General features: G+C 49.9%; 1 protein-coding gene across 2 annotated transcripts in view; it reads left to right on the top strand.

The window, feature by feature from the left end:
• Nucleotides 1–22,316, top strand: part of WNT3A (Wnt family member 3A) — a 54,393-nt gene that overhangs the window by 13,361 nt on the left and 18,716 nt on the right. For both annotated transcript variants that reach the window (XM_003275114.2, XM_003275115.2), the window contains exon 2: nt 2,187–2,428. In XM_003275114.2, coding sequence (XP_003275162.1) covers nt 2,187–2,428 — 242 coding nt within the window. The remainder of the gene's footprint in view (nt 1–2,186; nt 2,429–22,316) is intronic.

The following is a 22,316-nucleotide window of genomic DNA, read 5'->3' as shown; positions in this document are numbered from 1 at the left end:
GGCAGTGGCAGTGCAGACCATACCCCAGGGACCCCGGATGGTCATCCAGTGGCCGGGACTCAAAGGAAGAGAGAGGATGGGGGAGGAGACATGGAAGAAGACTGCCCTACAGCAGGGACACCAACCCAGCTTGCATCAGGGCTGGCCTCCGTGGGAGTGCTGGGATCTACAAAACGGTGGAGGGGGTATGCAGGGACACCTGGGGCAGGGTACCTGCATATAGTGAATGAATAAAGGAGTGAACAAGGGAGCTGACTGTGCAAGGACAGACCGCAGGGGTGCATGCTTGGGTGGTGGCCTGGGGATGCCCATGGGGTCTGGCACAGGGTTATGCACTCAAATGAGGGACAGACAGGAGGGAGGGTGACTAGGGAGAGGGAGGCCAGATCTCCAGGGGGTAGACATATTGGGGACCCTGAACGCTGGGAGTCCTGTCCGGAAGCCAGACTGGTTGGATCCAGTGGACACATCGACAGGTGGTCATAAGCATGAGAAACTCTCTCCCTCCACCCACCTCCACTAGTGCCCAAAAGGACCTGGTGATTTCTTTAAATTGAAGTGTATTTTGTACAGCAAAATGGAAGACCCTAAGTGCATGGCTCAATTCATTCTGACGTGAAGCACTCACGTAACCGACATCCCAGTCAAACACAGAGCACTTCGGCCAGGCTGGCCCGGCAGAGCTTCCCTGATGACAGGCACATTCCCTATCTAACTATCCCATTCAGGGTAGCCACGGGCCACACGTGAAGCACGGCTGGTGCCACCGAAGGGCTGAGTTTTGCATTTCTTGTATTTTAATTAATTTTAAACTTAATTACATTAATTTAAACGGCACAGGTGTCAAATGCCTTTTGCCAAAAGCAGAGCACAGCCTGGGAGCTGTTGGGACCTGGAAAACAAGGAGTGAGGTTGCCACGGTGCTGACCTCTCCCGCGATGAGTGTTGCCTGGTCTTGAGCTCAGATTGGGGGATGCGGAGGGCCCCAGGAGCATCTCACAGTTGAGCCCCTCCTCCCCACGTGCTCACAGGAGCCCATGCCTTCGGGTTTCTGAGCAGCGTGGCATCCTAGAGGCAGCCTTCATTTGTTTATTCACTCTCCTATTGACGGATGCTTGGGTGGCGTCCAAGTTCCTGCTCTCAGGCTCAAAGGCCTGGGAAGATTCCTGAACACGTCCCATTGTGGACACGTGTTTACATCTAGGGGTACACAGCCAAAAGCGGGCCTGCGGGCTGGCGGGATGGGTCTGAGTTCCACGGTGATTTCTGCGCTGGGTCACGCCTACATCCTGGAAGCCAGGCCTCCTCCCCCAATCCTAAAGCCAAGGGCATCCCTCCTCTGGGCAGCCCCCGCCTGACCCAGTCCCCAGCCTGAGTTCTCAGGTTCTAGCCCTGAGTTCCCCATTGGGCTCCAGGGTCACCTGGTGTGAACGGGGCCCATGCAGTTGTGCTGAGCAGGAATGTGGGGCTGCATCATTTCCTGTTACAGATCTGGACAATTTGAATTCTGAGCTGAGTTTTGGGGATAGGGCAGGTCAGGGTCCTGGCCTCGTAAAATCAGACTTCCAGATAAAACATACAGAAAAACACATAGATGATATCAAAACATCTAGAAAAAATTAAATAGCCAGCATTGAGTATTTATTCTGCACACAACATTGTGTTAAGCACTTCATGTATAACATACAGGCTTAAGAGCTGGGCAAGGTGGCTCATGCCTGTAATCCCAGCAATTTGGGAGGCTCTAGTGAGAGGTCACTTGAGGCCAGGAGTTTGGGACCAGCCTGGGCAACATAGCAGGACCTTGTCTCTACAAACTGTAAAAATAAAAATTAGCTGGCTCTGGTGGTGTGTGCCTGTAGTCCCAGCTAATCTGGAGGCTGCAGTGAGCCGTGATCATACCACTGCACTCCAGCCTGGGCAACACAGTGAGATTCTGTCTCAAAAAAAGAAAAATTAGAAGGCATGGTTTATGAACATTATTTTAGAGGCCATAGAGAATCTTTAATTGGGATTTTAAGTAAAAATTCTCTTACTTGCAAAATAAAAAATCACATTTCCTTCATGGTGGAAGCTGCGTCTCGCCCCCCAGATGCACTTGAGGCCCCAGAGCAAAGGGTCTGTATCCTGCTTATCTGTGTCGCTGTCCCAGCCCCACACTCACCGCTGGGTCTTGCCCTCTGCAGGTCGCTGGCTGTTGGGCCACAGTATTCCTCCCTGGGCTCGCAGCCCATCCTGTGCGCCAGCATCCCGGGCCTCGTCCCCAAGCAGCTCCGCTTCTGCAGGAACTACGTGGAGATCATGCCCAGCGTGGCCGAGGGCATCAAGATTGGCATCCAGGAGTGCCAGCACCAGTTCCGCGGCCGCCGGTGGAACTGCACCACCGTCCACGACAGCCTGGCCATCTTCGGGCCCGTGCTGGACAAAGGTACGGGAGTGGTCTGGGGGAGGGCAGATGAGTCTGGAGTGGGACAGAGTCTCCCGCCTGGCGCTGCCTGACATTCTCATCTGTGCACATGGTGGGAACAGTGCCTCATGCGGACGCTGGGGTCCTTCCCGCTTACCGCCAGGAGGACGGTCTGGGGCTGAAGCAGGACTGAGCCTGCGGGGTTATTCGGGTATCCCTCCTCCTCCTGCTCCCTGGAGAGGAAAGCGGGCATTCTAAGGTGACTCCAACCATGGCCAGCGGCGGGGCTGCTCCCAGGAGCCAGGGCACAGGCCAGGCTTGCAGAGGAAATACACAAACTTAAAGACCTACAAGAAGGGAGAGGTTTTGGGGCACCCTAGAGGACAAAGAGAGACAGAGAGAAAGACAGACAGAGAGAGAGAGAGAGAGAGAGAGACAGACAGACACAGAGAGAGACAGAGACACAGACACAGAGACAGAGGAACAGTGAGATGGAGAAAGATAGAGACAGAAAGATGAAGAGAGAGACAGAGAGAGACAAAGACAGAGAGAGAGACAGAGAGGGACAGAGAGACCAAAAGAGAAAGACACAGAGGAATAGAGAGAGACACAAAGATGCACAGAGACAGACAGACACAGAGAGAGACAGCAATAGAGAGAGACAAAGAGTGACAGAGAGACACACAGAGAGAAAGTGACAGAGAGACAGAGACAGAGAGAACATGGACAAGAATAAAACTTTAGCATCTTTTTTCAAAAAGTTGAGGTGAAATTCACATAACAGAAAGTCCGTGATTTTAAAGTATTCAATTCAGTAGCATTTGGTATCTCACAGAATTGTGCAACCATCACCTGCCTAGTTCCAAAATATCTTCATCACCCAAAAAGGAAACCTGTGCCCATTAAGCAGCCATTCCCGTTCTTCTCCCTTCCATAGCCCGTGGCACCCACCCACGTGCCTTCTCCCCTGTGATTTAGCTACCCTGCCTGTTTAAGAAATGGCATCACGCAATATTTTGCATCTGGCTTTTTTTCACTGAGCATGTTGATTCACCTGCACTGTGGATAGTTTCAGCACTTCATTCCTGTTCATGGGCTGAATAATATTCCATTGCATGGATGGAGCACACTGGTTTATTCATTCTTCAGGTTGATGCACATGAGCGTGGTCTCCACCTTTTGGCTGCTGTGGCCTTTTCTTGGACATACATGTGTTTGAACGCCTGTTTTCACACCTTTTGGTTTCTGTATCTAGGAGTGGAATTGCTGGGTCACAGGGTAATTTTGTTTCGCTTTGCTTGAACTGGGAGGTCAAGGCTGCAATGGGCTGGAACCATCACACTATTTTCCACAGCAGTTGCACCATTTTATATTCCTACCAGTATTGTTTGAGGGTTCCAGCTTCATCCTCACTGACACACTGTTTTCTGGTGTTTGTATTTCTTACTTCTAGCCATCCTAGAGTGTGAAGTAAAACCTCCTTCTGATTTCAGTTTGCACTTCTCTGATGACCAATGATGCCAAGCACCGTTTCATGGGCTTTGGGGCCATTTGTAGACCTTCTTTGAAATGTTTAGTCAAGTCCTTTGCCCATTTTTAAATTGGATTCTTTGTCTTTTTGTTGTTGAGTTGTGAGTGTTCTTTATATATTCTGGATATTGGACGTGCATCAGATGTATGATTGGTGAATATTTCTCTCTCATCATGTAGGTTTTTTCATTTTTGTGAAAGTGTCCTTTAATACACAAAATTTTTTAATTTTGGTGAAATCCAGTTTATTTAGATGTCATACTGAAGCAAGAATTAGCTAACCTAAGGTCACAAAGATTCACATCTATGTTTTCTTCAAAGAACCTAATAGTTTGTCTTTTACTTTGAAGTATTTGATCTATTTTGAGCTCATCTTTTTATATAGTATGAGGTAGGAATCTAACCACATTTTTTTGCATGTGGAAATTCAGTTATTCCAGTACCTTCTATGGAAAAAACTGTTCTTTTTCCCATCAAATGGTCTTGGCACCCTTGTTGAAAATTGATTGGTCATAGATGCATAGGTTTATTTCTGGACTCTCAATTCCAATCTATTGGTCTGTATGTCTGTCCTGTCACCAATACCACACTATTTTGATTGTTGCTGCTTTGTGGTATGTTTTGAAACTGGGAAGAGTAAGTTTTCCAACTTTGTTCTTTCTTTTCCAGATTGTTTTGGGGGGGACAGGAAAAAAGATCGTTTTGGCTATTTCGGGTCCCTTTCAAATATATGTAAATTTTAGGAGCAGTTTTTCCATTTGTGCAAAAAAAAAAAATGCGGCTGGGATTTTCATGGGGATTTCATTGATTCTGTAGGTTGCCTTGGGAAGCATTGCCTCCTTAACAATATTAAGTCCTTTAATTCAGGAGCTCAGGATCTTTCCATTTATTTAGGTCTTCTTCCTTAATTTTTTTTTGTTGTTTGTTTTTGTTTTTGAGACAGGGTCTCACTCTGTTGCTCAGGCTGGAGTGCAGTGGCATGATCATGGCTCATTGCAGCCTTGACCTTCCAGGTTCAAGCGATCCTCCTGCTTCAGCCTCCCAAGTAGCTGGGACTACAGGCATGCGACAGCATGCCCCCCCGATTTTTGTATTTTTTGTAGAGATGGGATTTTGCTATGTTGCCCAGACTGGTCTCTAACTCCTGGGCTCAAGCGATCCACCCACCCTGGCCTCCCAAAATGTTGGGATTACAGGGTATGAGCCACTGTGCCCAGCTTCTGTAATTTCTTTCAGTCATGTTTTGTAGTTTTCAGGATATGAGTTGTGTACCTCCATGGTTAATGTATTCCTAAGTACTATTTTTCTTTTTGATGCTATTGTCAATGGAATCATTTTTCTTTTCTTTTTTTTGTTTTGAGACAGTGTCTGGCCCTGTCACCTAGGCTGGAGTGCAGTGGCACCATCTCGGCTCACTGCATTTCCATCTCCCAGGTTCAAGTAATTCTCCTGCCTCAGCCTCCTGAGTAGCCATGCTTGGCTAATTTTTTTTTTCTTTTTTTTTTTTTTTTTTTTTGTAGAGGTGGAGGTCTCCCTATGTTGCCCAGGCTGGTCTTGAACTTCTGGGCTCAAGCAATCCTCTCGCCTCAGCCTTCCAAAGTGCTGGGGTTACAGGCGTGAGCCACTGTGACCAGCTTGTAATTGTTTTCTTAATTTTTTTTCAGATTTTCCGTTGTTAATATATAGAAATTCAACTTTTTAATCAAGAAATACATTTTTTTGAGTTTTGATCCTCAACTATAACCCTGCTTAATTTGTTTGTTAGCTTTGAGAGGGTTTTGGTGAATTGTGTAGAATTTTCTACATATAGATTGATGTCATCTGTGGATGGAAACTGCTGCCTTTCTTCCTTTCTTATTTGAGTGTCTTTTATTTCTTTTTCTTTCCTGATTGCTCTGGCTAGGACTTCCAGTGCTATGTTGAACAGAAATGGTAAATGTAGGCATCCTTCCCTCGCTCCTTATCTTAGGGTGAAAACTTTGAGCTGCCTGCATATATGGTGTTGGCTGCAGGTTTTTCTTTCTTTCTTTTTATTTATTTATTTTTAATTTCTATTTCAATAACTTTTGGGGTACAAGTGTTTTTTTGTTACATGGACAAATTGTTAGTGGTGAACCGAGATTTTAGTGCACCCCTCACCTAAATAATGTACATTGTACCCAATATATAGTGTTTTATCCCTGGCTTCCCTCCCAACCTCCCCCTTCTGAGTCTCCAGTGTCCATGATATCACTCTGTATGCCTTTGTGTTCTCATAGCTTATTTCCCACTTATAAGTGAGAACATAGGATATTTGGTTTTCCACTCCTGAGTTACTTCAGTTAGAATAATGGCTTCCAGATCCATCCAAATTGCTGCAAATGACATTATTTAAATCCCGTTAATGTCTGAGTAGTATTCCATGGTGTATATATACCACATTTTCTTTATTTTATTTTATTTTTTTGAGATAGGGCCTCGCTCTGTCATCCAGCCTGGAGTGCAGTGGTGCGATCTCGGCTCATTGCAACCTCCACCTCCTGGTTTCAAGCGATTCTCTTGCCTCAGCCTCCCAAGTGGCTGGGACTACAGGCACCCGCCACCAAGCCCCACTAATTTTTGTTTTTTCAGTACAGACGCGGTTTCACCATGTTGGCTGGGCTGGTCCTGACCTCCTGACCTCAGGTGATCCACCCACCTCAGCCTCCCTAAGTGCTGGGATTACAGGCGTGAACCACCATGCCTGGCCTTACACACCACGTTTTCTTTATCCACTCATGAGTTGATGGGCACTTAGGCTGGTTCCACAAGTTTGCAATTGGGAATGGTGCCGCTGTGAACACATGTGTGCAAGTGTCTTTTTCATATAATGACTTCTTTTCCCTTGGGTAGATACCCAGTAGTGGGATTGCGAGATTGAATGATAGAACTACTTTCAGCTCTTTAAGGAATCACCATACTGTTTTCCACAGTGGTTGAACTAATTGACATTCCTACCAGCAGTGTATAAGCATCCTCTTTTCTCCACGTCCACACCAACAGCTATTATTTTTTGATTTTTTAATAATGGCGTCCTTGCAAGAGTAAGGTGGTATCTTGTTGTGGTTTTATTTGTGTTACCCTGATGATTAGTGATGTTGAGCATTTTTACCTATGTTTTTTGGCCATTTGTGTATCTTATTTTGAGAATGTCTATTCATGTCCCTTACCCACTTTTTAATGGGATTGTTTGTTTTTTCTTGCTGACTTGTTTGAGTTCCTTGTCAATTCTGGATATTAGTCCTTTGTCAAATGCATGGTTTGTGAATATTTTCTCCCACTCTGTGGGTTGTCTGTTTACTCTGATGATTATTTCTTTTTGTGTGCAGAAGTTTTTAATTCAATTAGGTCCCATTTATTTATTTTTGTTTTTGTTGCATTTGTTTTGGGGCTCTTAGTCATGAATTATCTGCCTAGGATTGATGTCTAGAAGAGTTTTTCCAATGTTGTCTTCTAGAATTTTTATAGTTTCAGGTCTTAGATTTAAGTCTTTGATCCATCTGGAGTTGATTTTTGTATAAGGTGAGAGATGAGCATCCAGTTTCATTCTCCTACATGTGGTTTGCCAGTTTCCCCAGCACCAATTATTAAGAAGGGTGACCTTTTTCCAAATTATGTTTTTGTTTTCTTTGTCAAAGATCCGTTGTCTGTACATTTTTGGCCTTATTTCTGGGTTCTCTATTCTGTTCCATTGGTCTATGTGCCTACTTTTATACAAGTTCCATGCCGTTTTGGTCACTATAGCTTTGTAGTATAATTTGAAGTTTGCTTCAAATTAGTATAGTAGTATAATTTGTTTTTGCTTAGGATTGCTTTGGCTATTTGAGATCTTTTTTGGTTACATATATATATATATATATATATATATTTTTTTTTTTTTTTTTGAGATGGAGTCTCACTCTGTTGCCTAGGCTGGAGTACAGTGGAGCGATCTTGGCTCACTGCAACCTCTGCCTCCCAGGTTCAAGCCATCTCCTGGATTCCCTGCTCAGCCTCCCAAGTAACTGGGATTACAGGCATGTGCCACAACACCTGGCTAATTTTTGTTGTTGTTGTTTTTGTTTTTTGCATTTTTAATAGAGACAGAGTTTCACCATGTTAGTCAGGCTGGTCTCAAACTCCTGACCTCAAGTGATCCACCCACCTTGGCCTCTCAAAGTGCTGGGATTACAGGCTTAAGCCACCACACCTGGCCGGTTCTGTATAAATTTTAGGATTGTTTTTCCTAATTCTGTGAAAAATGATGTTGGCATTTTGAGGGGAATTGCCTTGAAGCTGTAGATTGCTTTGGGCAGTATTGTCATGTTCACAATATTGATTTTTACTGTCCATGAGCATGGGATGTGTTTCTGTTTGTTTGTGTAGTCTATGATTTTTTTCAACAGTGTTGGCTGCAGGTTTTTCATAAATGCCTTTTATCCAGTTGCCCCAGCTGGCAGTGGCTTTCTTTAACTTTCAAGGTTTTCATAGACCACCCTTCGATTAGCCACTGCTCCATCCTGAGAGAGTTCTGAGTTAGGCAAAACAAATTTTTTTTATCCAGACAGGTTAAAACAGACAAACAATTCCTTGGGGAAAAGATCTGTTCCGCTCCCTCCAGAACTATCCACCCACCCGGGGAACACCGGCCTTCACTGTCCCAGGGAGGCTTGTAGGCACCACCACATGAAAACACCACCAGGCTCTCCTAGCAAGTCAAGGTCATCATTTCCTCAAGTTGGCATTCAGTGGATTGCGGTGACCCTTTGACTACTTTCCAGAGAGCTAACAATGTCTGTAGTAACCGTTTGTGTCTAATTTTTTGGAGGGCCCTCGGAGCTTCCTTTTGGGTTCCAGGCTGCGTTCTGGGGTAGAGGACACAGATCCCACCACTTGATGGAGCATCAAGGTCACCTTGGGAGACCAGCATGTAGGGCGGAATGTGCATAGTACCATCCACCCCAGGGTGGCCCAGCACAGTCCTGCCGGCCGAGGCGGGGCCCAGGGGACCACAGCTGTGCTGAGCATGTGGTCAGCAGGCCGAGGAGACCTTGGAGACCATGGTGCCGAAGGAAGGCTACTCAGACAAAGGCGAGACAGGTCACGCTGGGAAAGTCCTCCCAGGGACCTTGCAGTCCTGGGGGTCCTGTTGGCAGAATGCCCAAGGCCGCAGTTCATCTCACTTCTCCACGAATCTGCTTCCCCGCTGGTTCCCTCATTTTATAACCGACAACCCCAGTTCTCTGTTGCTCAGGTCAAAAACCCTGGGCCCCTGGCTGCCACCTTACCCTCCTCCCTGTCCTCCCTGCAATAGTATGAATGCTTGTGCCCCACCCACCCAATTCCTACATTGAAATCCCCACCCACAGGTGACGGTGTTAGAAGGTGGGGCCTTTGGGAGGTGGTCAGGTCATGAGAGTAAAGCCTCATGAGTGGGATCAGTGCCACTGAGGCCAAGGTGGGAGGATTGCTTGAGGCCAGGAGTTCAAGACCAGCCTGGGAAACATAGCAAGACCCCATCTCTGCAAAAAATAAGTTAACATGTATTAGCCAAGCACGGTGCCTTGTAGTCCTAGCTACTCAGGAAGTGTCACTTGAGTCCAGGTTGAGGCTACAGTGAGCCATGATGGCACCACTGAGCTCCAGCTTGGGCAACAGAATGAGACCCTGTCTCTAAAAAATATAAAAATAAAAATAAATAGGCCAGGCGCGGTGGCTCACGCCTGAAATCCCAGCAGTTTGGGAGGCGGACGCGGGCAGATCACTTGAGGTCAGGAGTTCGAGACCAGCCTGGCTAACATGGTGAAACCCCGTCTCTACTAAAATACAAAAAAATTAGCCAAGGGTGGTGGCGGGCATCTGTAATCCCAGCTAGTCAGGAGGCTGAGGGATGAGAATCACTTGAACCCAGGAGGCGGAGGTTTCAGTGAGCCCAGATTGCATCACTGCACTCCAGCCTGGGCAACAGAGTGAGACTCCATCCCCAAAAAAAAAAAAAGGAATAATATAAATAAATAAACAAATAATAAATAAAAAGGAACCTCTCAGTCCTTCCACCACACATATGCTGACCTAGCGAGAAAAAGAGGTCTGACCCAGTGAGAAAGAGAGGTCTATGAACCAGGATGCGCCCTCGCCGGGCGCTGAACCTGCCAGTGCCTTGCCCTTGGACTTGTGCTGTTTTTGAGCTGCCTGGCTATGGTGTTTTGTTAGAGCAGCCTGCACGGACTGCGACACTCTCTGTGTCTTCCAGCCCCACTGGCCTCTTGGCTGCTTCTCAAACACTGAGCATGATGGCCCCTCCCTCCTCCTTTGCACTTTGCAGTCCCTTTGCCAGGAACACCCTTTCTCCTGTTGTAATTCCCACAGGCCCTCTCAAGAGTGTCCCCCACGCTCACTCCTATCCCCTCACCCTGCTTCACAGCCTCTGGTCAGCCCCATGAGCTGATGATTCTGTGGAAGGAGAGCATAGCCTTGCTCAGCCCCTGCAGCCAAATGCAAAGGAAGACCACAAGTCCTCTGGAGGGGAGGTGCCTGGCTCTGGGGGGCCTGGCATGTGCCCTGACTAGGAGAGAACCTGAGTGTGCAGCTGACACTGCCTCCAGGGCTGGTGGGGCCTGGCTGAGGCCGTCATGGGCAGGAGCCCTCCAGCATCCAGTGGTCATGGCCACGCCCCAGCCCCCATCACGGGCCTGTGTTCTTCAGGCGTGGGGAAGGCACTGTGGATCAGAGAGTGGGGACAAGAGGGTCAGGCTCAGAGTCCAGGCACTGGTCACTGTGGGCCTGGGATGAGGAGGACGTCCCTGAGGGACAAGTCAGGGTCCATGTAGGAGAAGAAACTGGAGCTTGGGGAGCTCGGAGAGTGGGCTTCCTGTGACCTTGAATGAAAGGCAGCTCACTTCCTGGAGCGTCAGCCTCCCATTTATAAAATGGAAGAATACTTACAGCTTGTCAGACCTCACAGAGCTGCTGGTTGGGGTAATACACCACGCAGCTCCCCTGGAGATGGCCGCCAGGGTGCACAGGAGTCAGGTCCCAGGGCCGTGCAGCTCATCAAGCGTGTCCAAGGGTGTGGTGTGTGATGCATTGTGTGTATGTGAGTGTGCACGTGCGTGGGAATGTGGTGTGCACATGCACGTGGTGTGGTGTGGGGTGTGTGCATGTGCATGTGTGTGCATGTGTATGTGTCAGGTGTAGTGAATGTGTATGTGGTTTGGTGGATACATGTGCCTGTGCATGGGTGTATGTGGATGTGCCTGTGCACGTGTGCATGTGGCTATGGCATGCATGTGCATGCCTATGGGTGCATGTGATGCAGTTGCTGCCCACTAGGGTTCCTGGGCTGTGCTGTAGCCAGTGGTGGCATGGAAAGAGGCATGGGCAACATATACACTGCAAAAGGCCAAGAGCACCAGACTGGGCCCTGTGCCATGTGGTTGCTGGCTCCAAAGCCAGGATGGGGTGCTTAGGGCTGCCCACTCCCCCTCTGAGAAGGAAGCAGGGATTTTAGGAAGAAAGCAGGAAGACTGTCCTGCTTGGAGCCATACCAGGTGATGGAGGAAGGCTGTGCTGCATGGGGTCAGAGGGGAACCTGCCATTCCCTAAAGCCCTGCTACGCTTGGGAATCTTTAGGATATTCCATTGCCCTCCAGAATGTCAGGGTGTCTCTCACTTGTGGAAGCGGGGAGGGCTCCTGCCCATGGATGGCATCAGCTCACTGACTCCCAACCTGGGCATCTGAGCCCAGCTGGAGGCCAGGAGGAAGCTAGCCTCATGAGTCACACCATTCAGGAACCTTGGGTCTGTCCTCCAAGCTGAGCCTTGGGGAGCCTGTGCCATCGCTGTCTGGATTGGACCACACCCATGGAAAGGCACAGATCTGCACAGATGGGAATCCCAGCCAGCAGATTGGCTGGGGCGCCAGCCACCTGAATGCAAAGCCCCAAAGTCGGTGAATAGCACTGGGTCCTAAACCTGATGGCACCTCCAGCTGCTTCGAGGAAAGGCCTATGAACGAGTCCTGCTCTGGAGTCCCCAAATCTATGGTCTAGGAGCCTGGTCATATACCAGAACTTCCTTCCCTTTTATGGCTGAGTAACATTCCATTGTATGGATAGACCATATTTTGTTTATCCATTCACTCATTGGTAGGCATTTGGGTCTTTTCAATTTCTTGACTATTATAAATAATGCCTTTTGTGTGAATGTGTATTTTCAATTCTCTCTGGCATATACCTAGCAGCAGAAAGTTAAGCATGGAGAGGAACTCCATGCTTAACTTTTTGAGGAACTGTCAAACTATTCCAAAGTGTCTGCCCCATTTTACATTCCCATCAGCAGGGTCTGAGGATTCTGATTTCTGCACATCTTCACGAGCACTTGTTATTTTCTGCTTGTTGGTTTTGTTCTAGCCATCCTAGTGGGTGTGAAGCAATGTCTCATTGAGGTTTTCATTTGCATTTCCCTGATATCTAAGGATGTTGAGCATCTTTTCATGTGCTCATTGGCCATTTGTCTCTCTTCCTTGGAGTGATGTTATTCCATTCTCCCACCCACATTTTAATTGGGTTGTCTTTTTGTCGTTGAGTTGTAAGAGTGCTTTATATAGTCTGCATACAAGTCCCTTATCCAATACATGATTTGCAAATATTTTCCCCCATTCTGTGGGTTGTCTTTTCACTTGCTTGATGGTGTCCTTTGATACATGCAAGATTTTAATTTTGATGAATTCCAAGTTATTAGTTTTTTATTTGGTTCCTTGGCTTTTGATGCCATATCTAAGAGACCATTGCCTAACCCAAGCTCATAAAGATCTACTCTTAATTAGGTTTTTTTTTAATAAGAGTTTTAGAGTTTTAGCTCTTACATCTCTGTCTTTATTTTAATTTTCATAGACGATGTGAGGCAGGGATCTAATCACATTCTTTTGCGTGTGGAGATCCAGTTATTCCAGCACCATCTGTTGCAGACTGTTCTTTCCCCTTTGAATAGTCTTGGCAACTTTACTGCAAATCAGTTAGCCCTGGATGTATGAATTTATTTCTGGGCTTTTTATTCTATTCCATTGTTCCATATGTCTGTCTTTATGCCAGTGCCACACTGTTTTGATTATTGTAGTTTTGTAGTGTTTTGAAATTAGAACATGTGAGTCCTCCTGCTCGTCTTTCTTTTCAAGGTTATTTTGGCTATTTGGAGACAATTACAGTTCCATGTGAGTTTTAGGATTAGCTCATCAATTTCTGCAAAAAAAGCTTAGATTTTTAGAAATTGTGTTGAATGTGTAGATCAGTTTGGGAAATATTGTTCTACTAATATTATGTCTTCTGGTCCATGAACACAGGATATCTTCCCATTTAGGTCTTTAATTTCTTTCATGGCATTTTGTAGTTTTCAGCATACAAATCTTGCACTTCTTTTGTTAAATGTATTCCTTAAATATTTTATTATTTTTGATGCTGTTGTGAATGAAATTGTTTTATTAATCTCATTTTTTAATTATTCGTCACTAGTGTACAGAAACACAAATGAGGCCGGGTGCAGTGGCTCATGCCTGTAATCCCGGCACTTTGGGAGGCCGAGACAGGGAGATCATTTGAGGTCAGGGGTTCAAGACCACCCTGGCCAACATGATAAAACCCTGTCTCTACTAAAAATACAAAAATTAGCCAGGCATGGTGGCACACACCTGTAGTCCCAGCTACTCAGGAGGCTGAGGAACAAGAATCGCGTCAGCGGGGCCGGGCGCAGTGGCTCACGCCTGTAATCCCAGCACTTTGAGAGGCCGAGGCGGGCGGATCACGAGGTCAGGAGATTGAGACCATCCTGGCTAACACAGTGAAACCCCGTCTGTACTAAAAATACAAAAAAAATTAGCCGGGCGTGGTGGCGGGCGCCTGTAGTCCCAGCTACTCAGGAGGCCGAGGCAAGAGAATGGCGTGAACCCCGGGGGGCGGAGCCTGCAGTGAGCCAAGATCGCGCCACTGCACTCCAGCCTGGGCGACAGCAAGACTCTGTCTCAAAAAAAAAAAGAATCACTTAAGCCCAGGAGGCGGAGGTTGCACGTGAGCTGAGATCACACCACTACACTCCAGCCTGGGCAACAGAGTGAGACTCTGTCTCAAAAAAACACACACACATACGCACACATACACACACAGGATCTGATTTTTAATATAGATCTTGTACTCTGTAACCTTGCTGGAGTTGTTGATCAGTTCTAATGTATTTTTTAATTTGCAGATTCCTTAGGGCTTTCTACATATAAGATAGTTTTATTTCTTCCTTCCAATCCGGATGCACTTTTTTCATTTTTCTTCCTTAATTGCCCTGGCCAGAGCCTACGGTTCCATGATGAATAGCAGAGTTGAGAGTGGACAAACAGCTTTCAGTCTTTCACCACCGGATAGGATGTTAGCTGCAGGTAGGCCCATCTTGCTTTTAAACTTAGTAGTTCTAGATGTGAGAAAAACTTTGTTCACATACATAAATAGATAAAAATGGGAGCACTTAGTTATCATGCATCTCTCAATTCTTTGAATTTTTTTAGAGTTATGTATGCCAAAAATCACATGGTGGCCTATCATCAAAATGTGGAAAAGGCCTATCAGCACATGACTCAGTTAGGTCCTCCTTAAAGTTTGTGGAAAACAGGGAATTAAAGGTGCCTGATTTTCACAATGGCTCCCAATCTTGGTTTCTGGGAGAAACTCCCTAGGGTATGGCACACTCCAGGAAGATCCAGGAGTCTCCTGGAACAAGACCTGGGACCCTTGGGGGTCTCCCATGGGTCTGGTGTGTGACAGCATCCCTATAGCATATGCCACAGGTATACATGTGGCACAAATGTATGCGGTAGGTCCCCTGGGAAAGCACAGAGATGCACTCTGCCACACAGCATATGCTTAGAAATGATGTATTAAGTCAGTGACCTAAGGACAATGGTGCATGCTTCGGAGAATCCCAGGAGGGCTTCCCAGGGGAGGTGGCCCCTGGGCTGAATCTTGAAGGATTTTCCTTCTTTAAAACACACATATCCAGTATTTTCTAGGCACTGTTTAAGTGTTCGACACACCATGGCCAGTTGAATCCTAATGCCTATCTGATGAGGCCAGCAGTGCGGTGACCCTGTTTTACAAATGAGGAAGCGGAAGCACTGTGACAAAGCAGAGACGTGAACCTTGGCAGCCTGGCTTCAAAGTCCCCAGGCAGAGGGGACAGCCCATGCCAAGGTTGGGGCTGACGTGGGGGTGAGCAGAGCCCTTAGGCAGGCCCAGCAGTGACAGGGCCTAGCTGGAGCATACAGTTTAGGAATCACTGGAGGAACCCTGAGCCCACAGGGAGGGCAGGTGCAGCCCGGGAGGAAGCAGAGAAGGTAGGACTACAGAGGATACCCAGTCCCCATGTGTGCAACCCTCCGGGCGGGGCGGGGATGGATCTGAGCGGTCACTGAGAATTTCTAAATGGGGCTCTTGGATTAATGCCGCAGGCTCTCCAGGGGCAAGTGGGCCTCACAGATGCCCAGGTCCTGTCCTAAGGTGCCGGCGTTGGGTGGGGGCGGGGAGCCCCCATTTCTGGTTGTTTTCCTGCTGCTATGCTGGCCTCTCTGCAAAGGGCTGAGCTCCTGCTGCGCTTCTAGCCTTCCCTCCCATCCCACTTACCTCCTCTCCACCCACTCCTTCTCCCCTTCTCTGATCCTACTACCCCCTTCTCCTTCCCTTTCTGATGGAGGAACACAGTCTGGGACCCCTCCTACCTCCTCATGGCTTAAATAGGTTTAAGTAGGAAAGGGGAAGTCCCGGCTCCTCCCTCCTGCCTGCCACAGGGACTCAGAAATGCTTGGAGTCCTGGTGGCCTGGGAGGAAGGAGCCCGCCGGGTGCCTCAGAGAGAGGCCTGCTCAGGAGGCCATTGTGCAGGCCCTGGCTGCACTCTCCATAATCATCTGATTGGATTAGGGTCAGGGCAACCCTAATCATGTCAAAGGTCACCCCAGGCTTTGTGGCAGGGGCCACAGGGTGCCTGGCCACCCCTGCCAAGATGGCCTTGTTGAACACAGTTAAAAACCCTCAGCCAGCTGTGAGGAGAGGGGCCCAGCCTCTTGTGTGTGTGTGCACATGTGAGTGTACACCCTAGTGTGTGCATTGTGAGGGGTGCATGTGTGTGCCTATATGTGCGCATATGCCATATATGTGCATGCCTGTGTGTATGCATGTGCATGTGTGTGTGCGTGTGCATGAGTGTGAACATATGAAGGAAGAAGCTTCATATCCTCACACCTCCTGCTTTCAGCCCCATCTGCCGTCCACCTGGCCTGGGGCTGGGGGCTGGGGCCACCAGACTGAGGCTGGGAGAAACCATCAGTCCTTGGAACATGGGGCTCTGTCACAGAAGCTGAGCCTGGTCCCTGAAGAGCCCTCTCTTCTGGGGTCCAAAAGGAGCAGGACATTCAACCTGCCTGGGGCAGAAAGCATTTGAGGAATTTTAAGTGCATGGAGACTGGGCACACCGTGCAGCTTCTCTGTCCCCTGCCGCAGGCCCCAGGCACTGGGAGGGCTCACTTCCCTGCAGAGCTGGAGACACCTCACTCTTGACCCCTGGCAAGGACACAGGTACAGAGAAAGGGCAGGGACGGCTGCAGTGGATGCAGCAGCCCAGGGCCCAGCAGCTGGATCTCAGGCGGCAGATGGCTCTGCGGAGAGCCTGGCCTGCTCTAGGCCAGGTAGGGCATGTGCTCCTTAGAGAAGGGGACGGAGGCCAGGAGCAGGTGAGGCCTGGAGCCTAGGGATGCCACCTGTGCCCACACGCTCAGTGCCCTCTAACATGGGCTGGGCCCAGGAGTCCCCCCAGGCTCTGGCACCTGCCAGAGAGGTCGGGGGGAGCGTAGTGGCATGGGGAGGTATGCAATCTCTTGTGCTTCCCAAGTAAATGTGCTTCCCACAACTCCCCGTGGACACTTCCCAGAGCCCTGGGATTTGCTTCTTCATACCCAGTGTGGGTGGGGCCTGCAGCAGTGGCTGTCCCACTTAGCCTTCACACACCACCGCCTCTTCACGCATTTCCAGTCCCCACCCACTGCCTTCGTCTGCGAACCCCAGGGTATCCCCACTCAAAGCACACGGCCAGATTCCTGGTTGGTGCCCCAGGACCTCTCCAGCCCCAAAGGGTGGGGAGAGTAATGAAAGGGTTCCTGCGCACCACATGTCAGTAAGCCTTGCTAGGTGCCCCACAAGGCCCCCCTCATCTCCCCAACGTCTTCCCCAGGCAGGAGGCAGCCCAGCCTCCTCTCCTCCCCGCGGAGCCCCCAGGAGCCCCTCGGGGGTGGTCCGCCACCTCCCTGTGTGTCCCCTGCCTATGAGGGCCAGCACAGGGGTGGGGCCTGCCTGCTAGGACATGGGGACACAGAGGGCAGCTCTTTAGGGAACCAGCATCCCCAAATCCAGGTTGCGACCCCTGACCCCCCCATCGGAAAGTGTTGCCGTTTAAGATGCGTTGGGGTGGGGGGCTCCCCTGGCTCCAGCGGCCTCTCTGCTATATCATTAACTCTCCCCAGTGGGAGGGGAACCCCGACCGACTCCCCGCCGCGTCCGGCTGGGAGCACAATATCCCAGCGACGGCGACAAGATTAAGCACAAGGGGAGAGTGCAAATGCGCGGGCGGTTCACACGCCCTTCGCGGTGCTGAATTAAAGCGTCTGAATGGGGATTTCCCCTCGCGCCGGACGGCCTGGCGCGCGGCGCATACTTCCAGGTTGCTATGACTGGCCTGCGCTCGCCTAATCACCGACCAGGGGGAAATTCATATAAAATATCGCCGGCCATTGTGGGCCTAACTCGGCGTGACAGTGGCGCACAAAGCCGGATTCAAGCGCCCCAGCGGGTCAGCACGGCGCCCGGCCGCGCGGGCCGCCCGGCGGTGTCAGGGGCCGTGGCCGCGGTGGGGCGCGGGCCGCATTCCGCTCTCAGGTGGCTCCGGGGCCTTTTGTGCAGGCCATGATTACCAAATGCCACCGCGACACCCCCTCCCGGCCGCCTGGCTCCTCCTGGGGCCGCAGGAATGAGGGAAGGTGGGCAGCCCCCGAGGGGAGGCGCCCAGGCGTCGGCTCCGGCAGGGACGGGGGCGCGGGCTGAGTCCCCCTGTGTGCCCCACAGCAAAGGGTCTTTTCCTTCCCCTGTGTTCAGGCCTCAGTGGGGGAAGACGGCCCACGCGTTGGCTGCTCTGGAAGCCTGTTGTGGCCTCCCGATGGGCACGAGAAGGATTTTGCTTGTCCTTTTTCAGGGGCGATGGTCCCCAGATGGCATGACATTTGGGGCCACAGTGACCTGCAGGCCCCTGACCAGTCTGATCAGGTGGTCCTAGCTGGGATCCAAGGCACCCCCTCACTCAGCCAGCCCCTTCTGGCAGCTGTGGCGTGAGCAGGCAGGAGATGGGGGCAGCACCAGGAGGGAGGGACCCAATGCGTTCAGGGTGGCCACTGTCCCCACAACTCTATGGGTCCCAGGTGTGTGGTGGGGGCGTGGTAATCATACAGGGTGCAGCGTGCACGAGGGGCTGTGTTCGCTGTGACCCTCCATCCCCCACGATGCCTGAAGGCCAGTCCCTGGAGTACAGGGAGACTGCTCCTCACTGGTGCATGGAAAGGGCTCGCAGATCAGGCAGGGGCAAGGCCTGTGGGGTGGGTCATTTGCCCTGCAGACCTGGAGAGAGAAGCTGGCTGCAGTAGGGTGCACTTGGGGGACAGAGGACATTTTTTGTCACAGTGGAGGTGAGAACTTCCCGGTGGAGATTCAGCAGAGTTTTTCTCTTGGGCAGTGGGCAATGTTGGGAGTCTGGGCCCCCAGCGCCCGGCTGGGCTGGCCACCATGGGATCCTGCCCTCGGCCTGTGCATCCCTGCTGGAGCTGGGGGTGTCCAGCCAGTCAGCATTGCTAGGGGAAAGAGACGAAGCCACAAGTTTCCACGGGCCGGGGACAGCATCGGAGGCCCCCAAGAGGCATGGCCAGGTGAGAGTGGGTCAACATCAAGAAGCAGACTGGGCAAAGGTGGCATCCCAAGCTCCTAGGAAAGGAGGTGTCAGCTGCCCCAGGATGGGGTCACAGAGGCAGAACCATAGCCCCCTTCCCAGACTGAGCAGCCCAGCCACCAGCTGCCAGCAGCCAGGGCCCTGAATCTCAGAGCCTGTGACCAAGGTACCCACCTCCAGGAAGAGGCCAGGCCAGAGACCCAATGACTACTGTCCACTCATGGGGGGATGGCCATCAGCATATCAGAGACACCCCCTCAACCCCCTTCTCCTGGCAGGCTCCTGTTCACGGTCTTGTGCAGGGTCCCATATAGCCCTTACAAAGTCATGGCCAAGCTGTCCATAGCCTGCCTTCTGGTCACAGCCCAGAGGAGGGGTCAGCACAGAATGGAATCTGAGCTTGGGAGATCTCATCTCAGTTGATGCATCAGAATCACTGGAGACCCTTTAAGATATAGGTGCCCCCCCCACCCCAGTTGAACTTGGGTCCCCAGGGTGGCCCTGCAGTGATTCATTGGCCCCCCAGCCATGACCATTGTTGGAAGCCTCCAGTCCTAATTCCCTGGTGGGCTTCCCAGAGGGGCCAGCCTGGGTGAAACCCTTCAGACTGAGCACTCTGCCTCCCCAAGGAGCTGGATTTCATTGTCCTATGGTCACATTTAACAACAATCCCCATCCCCTGACCCAGAACTTTCCCTCCTTCAAGTTGTTTGTCCCTCAGAAAAGCCACTCAGGAGTCCCCTCTGGACCAACAGGCATGTCCCAGGAACTCAGGAGTCCCAGGCTGTCCTTCTCCTCTCGCCCTGTATCAGCCCCCACAGCCTTTCCACAGATAGGCATGTCCCCCTCAGCCATGCAGTGGTGGCCCAGCCAGGCAGGTGGGCTCACTGCTCCCTTGAGGCTACGGCCATGGAAACACCAGCCATGGGAACACCCACTGGAGCTGCAGGAGCCCGTAATGATGGGTTCAGGGACCTCTCTTGGGACCCCTCTGTCTGGGCTCTGCACTCACTGCTGTGCAGCCTGGGGCCCATGGCTGACCCTCTCTGAGCCATCTTCCTGTCAGGGCCACTTCTCTCATTAGTTAATACAAGGATAGGCTTGGACCTGCTTTTCCCACTGTCACCCCAGAACAGGGCAGCCTCCATGCTGTGCTCCCTCAGCAGCTACCTTCTGAGCAAACACCTGTCCCTGCCGAAATGCTTCCTGGGTCAGCTCCCCGTGGGAAGGTCAGCTCTGAGGGGACAGAGGCTGCAGCCTTCTTTGCCACTTAAAAGACAGTCACTGCTTAATAAATAGTGGCAACTGAGCAACTTTAGTGAAATGCGAAAAGACAAGGATTTTGGAATGATTTGGGCAAATGTTGTTCAACGTTTAAGAATTTGGAAACGTGGCCGGGCGCAGTGGCTCACGCCTGTAATCTCAGCACTTTGGGAGGCCGACGTGGGCGGATCACGAGGTCAGGAGATTGAGACCATCCTGACTAACACGGTGAAACCCTTTCTCTACTAAAAATGCAAAAAAATTAGCTGGGCATGGTGGCGGGCACCTGTAGTCCCAGCTACTCGGGAGGCTGAGGCAGGAGAATGGCGTGAACCTGGGACGCAGAGCTTGCAGTGAGCTGAGATCGCGCCACTGCATTCCAGCCTGGGCAACAGAACGAGACTCTGTCTAAAAAAAAAAAAAGAATTTGGAAACATATCCTTCCTGTTTGATGTTCAAAGGTCCTTTTCTGAAGTTATGATAGTAGATATTTTATATATATATATATAATATCTACCATATATCTACATATCTATATCTGTCTATATCTTTTCCTGTCTCAACAAAATAAAAACACTTGGCAGTCCTCTGTTAGTCCCCAGATGCTCTCTGATACTTGAAAAGCCCATTAAATCCAAACCTAGAAACAAAGGATTTGTTAAGATCCCTCTAGTCCAAAAGTTCTGAGGTGCAAAAGACAAAGGAACCATCAAAGCTCATCTCATGATTATCTGCATCTGACAACCACACTGTCCTCAGCTGTGATGCAGCCTTGCCTGGCAGCTCTTCTGCCTTTCCCTAAATGCCCACCTCTTACCACCTAGAACTCCCTCACCTTCTCAGACTTTATCCATCCATCCATGATCCATTCATCCATCATGCACGATCCACCATCCATCAATCCATCATTCATCCATCCGTCCATCATCATCATCCATTTATCCATCGTGCATGATCCACCATCCATCAATTCATCCATCCATCCATCCACCATCCAACATCCATCAATCTATCCATCCCTCTATCTGCCATCCATCAATGCATCACCCATCTATCCATAAATCTATCATTCATCCATCCATCCATCCATCCACCATCCATCAGTTCATCATCATCCATCTATCCACCATCCCTCAATCCATCATCTATACACCCACCCATCCATCTATCCACTATTCATCACCCTTCCATCCCAGGCCTGCCTCGGAGCTCATGTTGTCAAGCCTTGCTATGTGTCCTTGTCCTCTCTACTGCCTCCCTTGTGAACTGTAAGCTCCCAAAAGCACATGGTTTAGCACAGTCCCAGGCAAAAAACCTAACACACACACCAGCAAAGCCTCCCACTAGAGATAGGGAAGGCTTCCCCTGGTTCATTCTCCTTACCAAGGCAAGGACTGTCTTCTCCTGAAAGTGGGTCATCCAACATCTGTTTTATTATCACCAGGACAGGAAATCCTTCAACTTTCAGAAAGCCTAGGTTGTTAGAAATTGTATCATATTGAACAGCAGTCCACTTTCTGGAGGATTTTTTTTTCTTTTGATGCAGTCTCCCTCTGTTGCCAGGCTGGAGTGCAGTGGCGTGACCTCAGCTCACTGCAACCTCTGCTTCCCAGGTTCAAGCGATTCTCCCACCTCAGCCTCTTGAGTAGCTGGGACTACAGGCGCACGCCACCACGCCCCGCTAATTTTTGTATTTTTAGTAGAGACGGGGTTTCACCATATTGGCCAGGATGGTCTCAATCTCTTGACCTCGTGATCTGCCCACCTCAGCCTCCCAAAGTGCTGGGATTACAGCTGTGAGCCACCACACCCAACCTCTGGGGGATTTTTTTACTGTGGTTATTGAGAGTGGGCACCTTGCTTCTTATTCATCTCATATTCCTAGTTCAGCCCAGTGCCTGGCTCATTAGGGACTCTCAGATCCTGGATGGATGGATGGATGGATGGATGGATGGATGGATGGATGGATGGATAATGGATGGATGGTGGGTGGTGGATAGATGGATGAATGGATGATGGGTGGATGATGAATGAATGGTGATGGATGAATGGTGATGGATGGATTAGAGATGGACAGATAAAGGGCAACAGATGATGAAGGGA

Source organism: Nomascus leucogenys, chromosome 5 (genome assembly GCF_006542625.1).
Source record: "Nomascus leucogenys isolate Asia chromosome 5, Asia_NLE_v1, whole genome shotgun sequence".
NCBI classification, from domain to species: domain Eukaryota; kingdom Metazoa; phylum Chordata; class Mammalia; order Primates; family Hylobatidae; genus Nomascus; species Nomascus leucogenys.
Note: the sequence above shows the minus strand (reverse complement) of the source record. Positions and strands in the feature narration are given on the sequence as shown.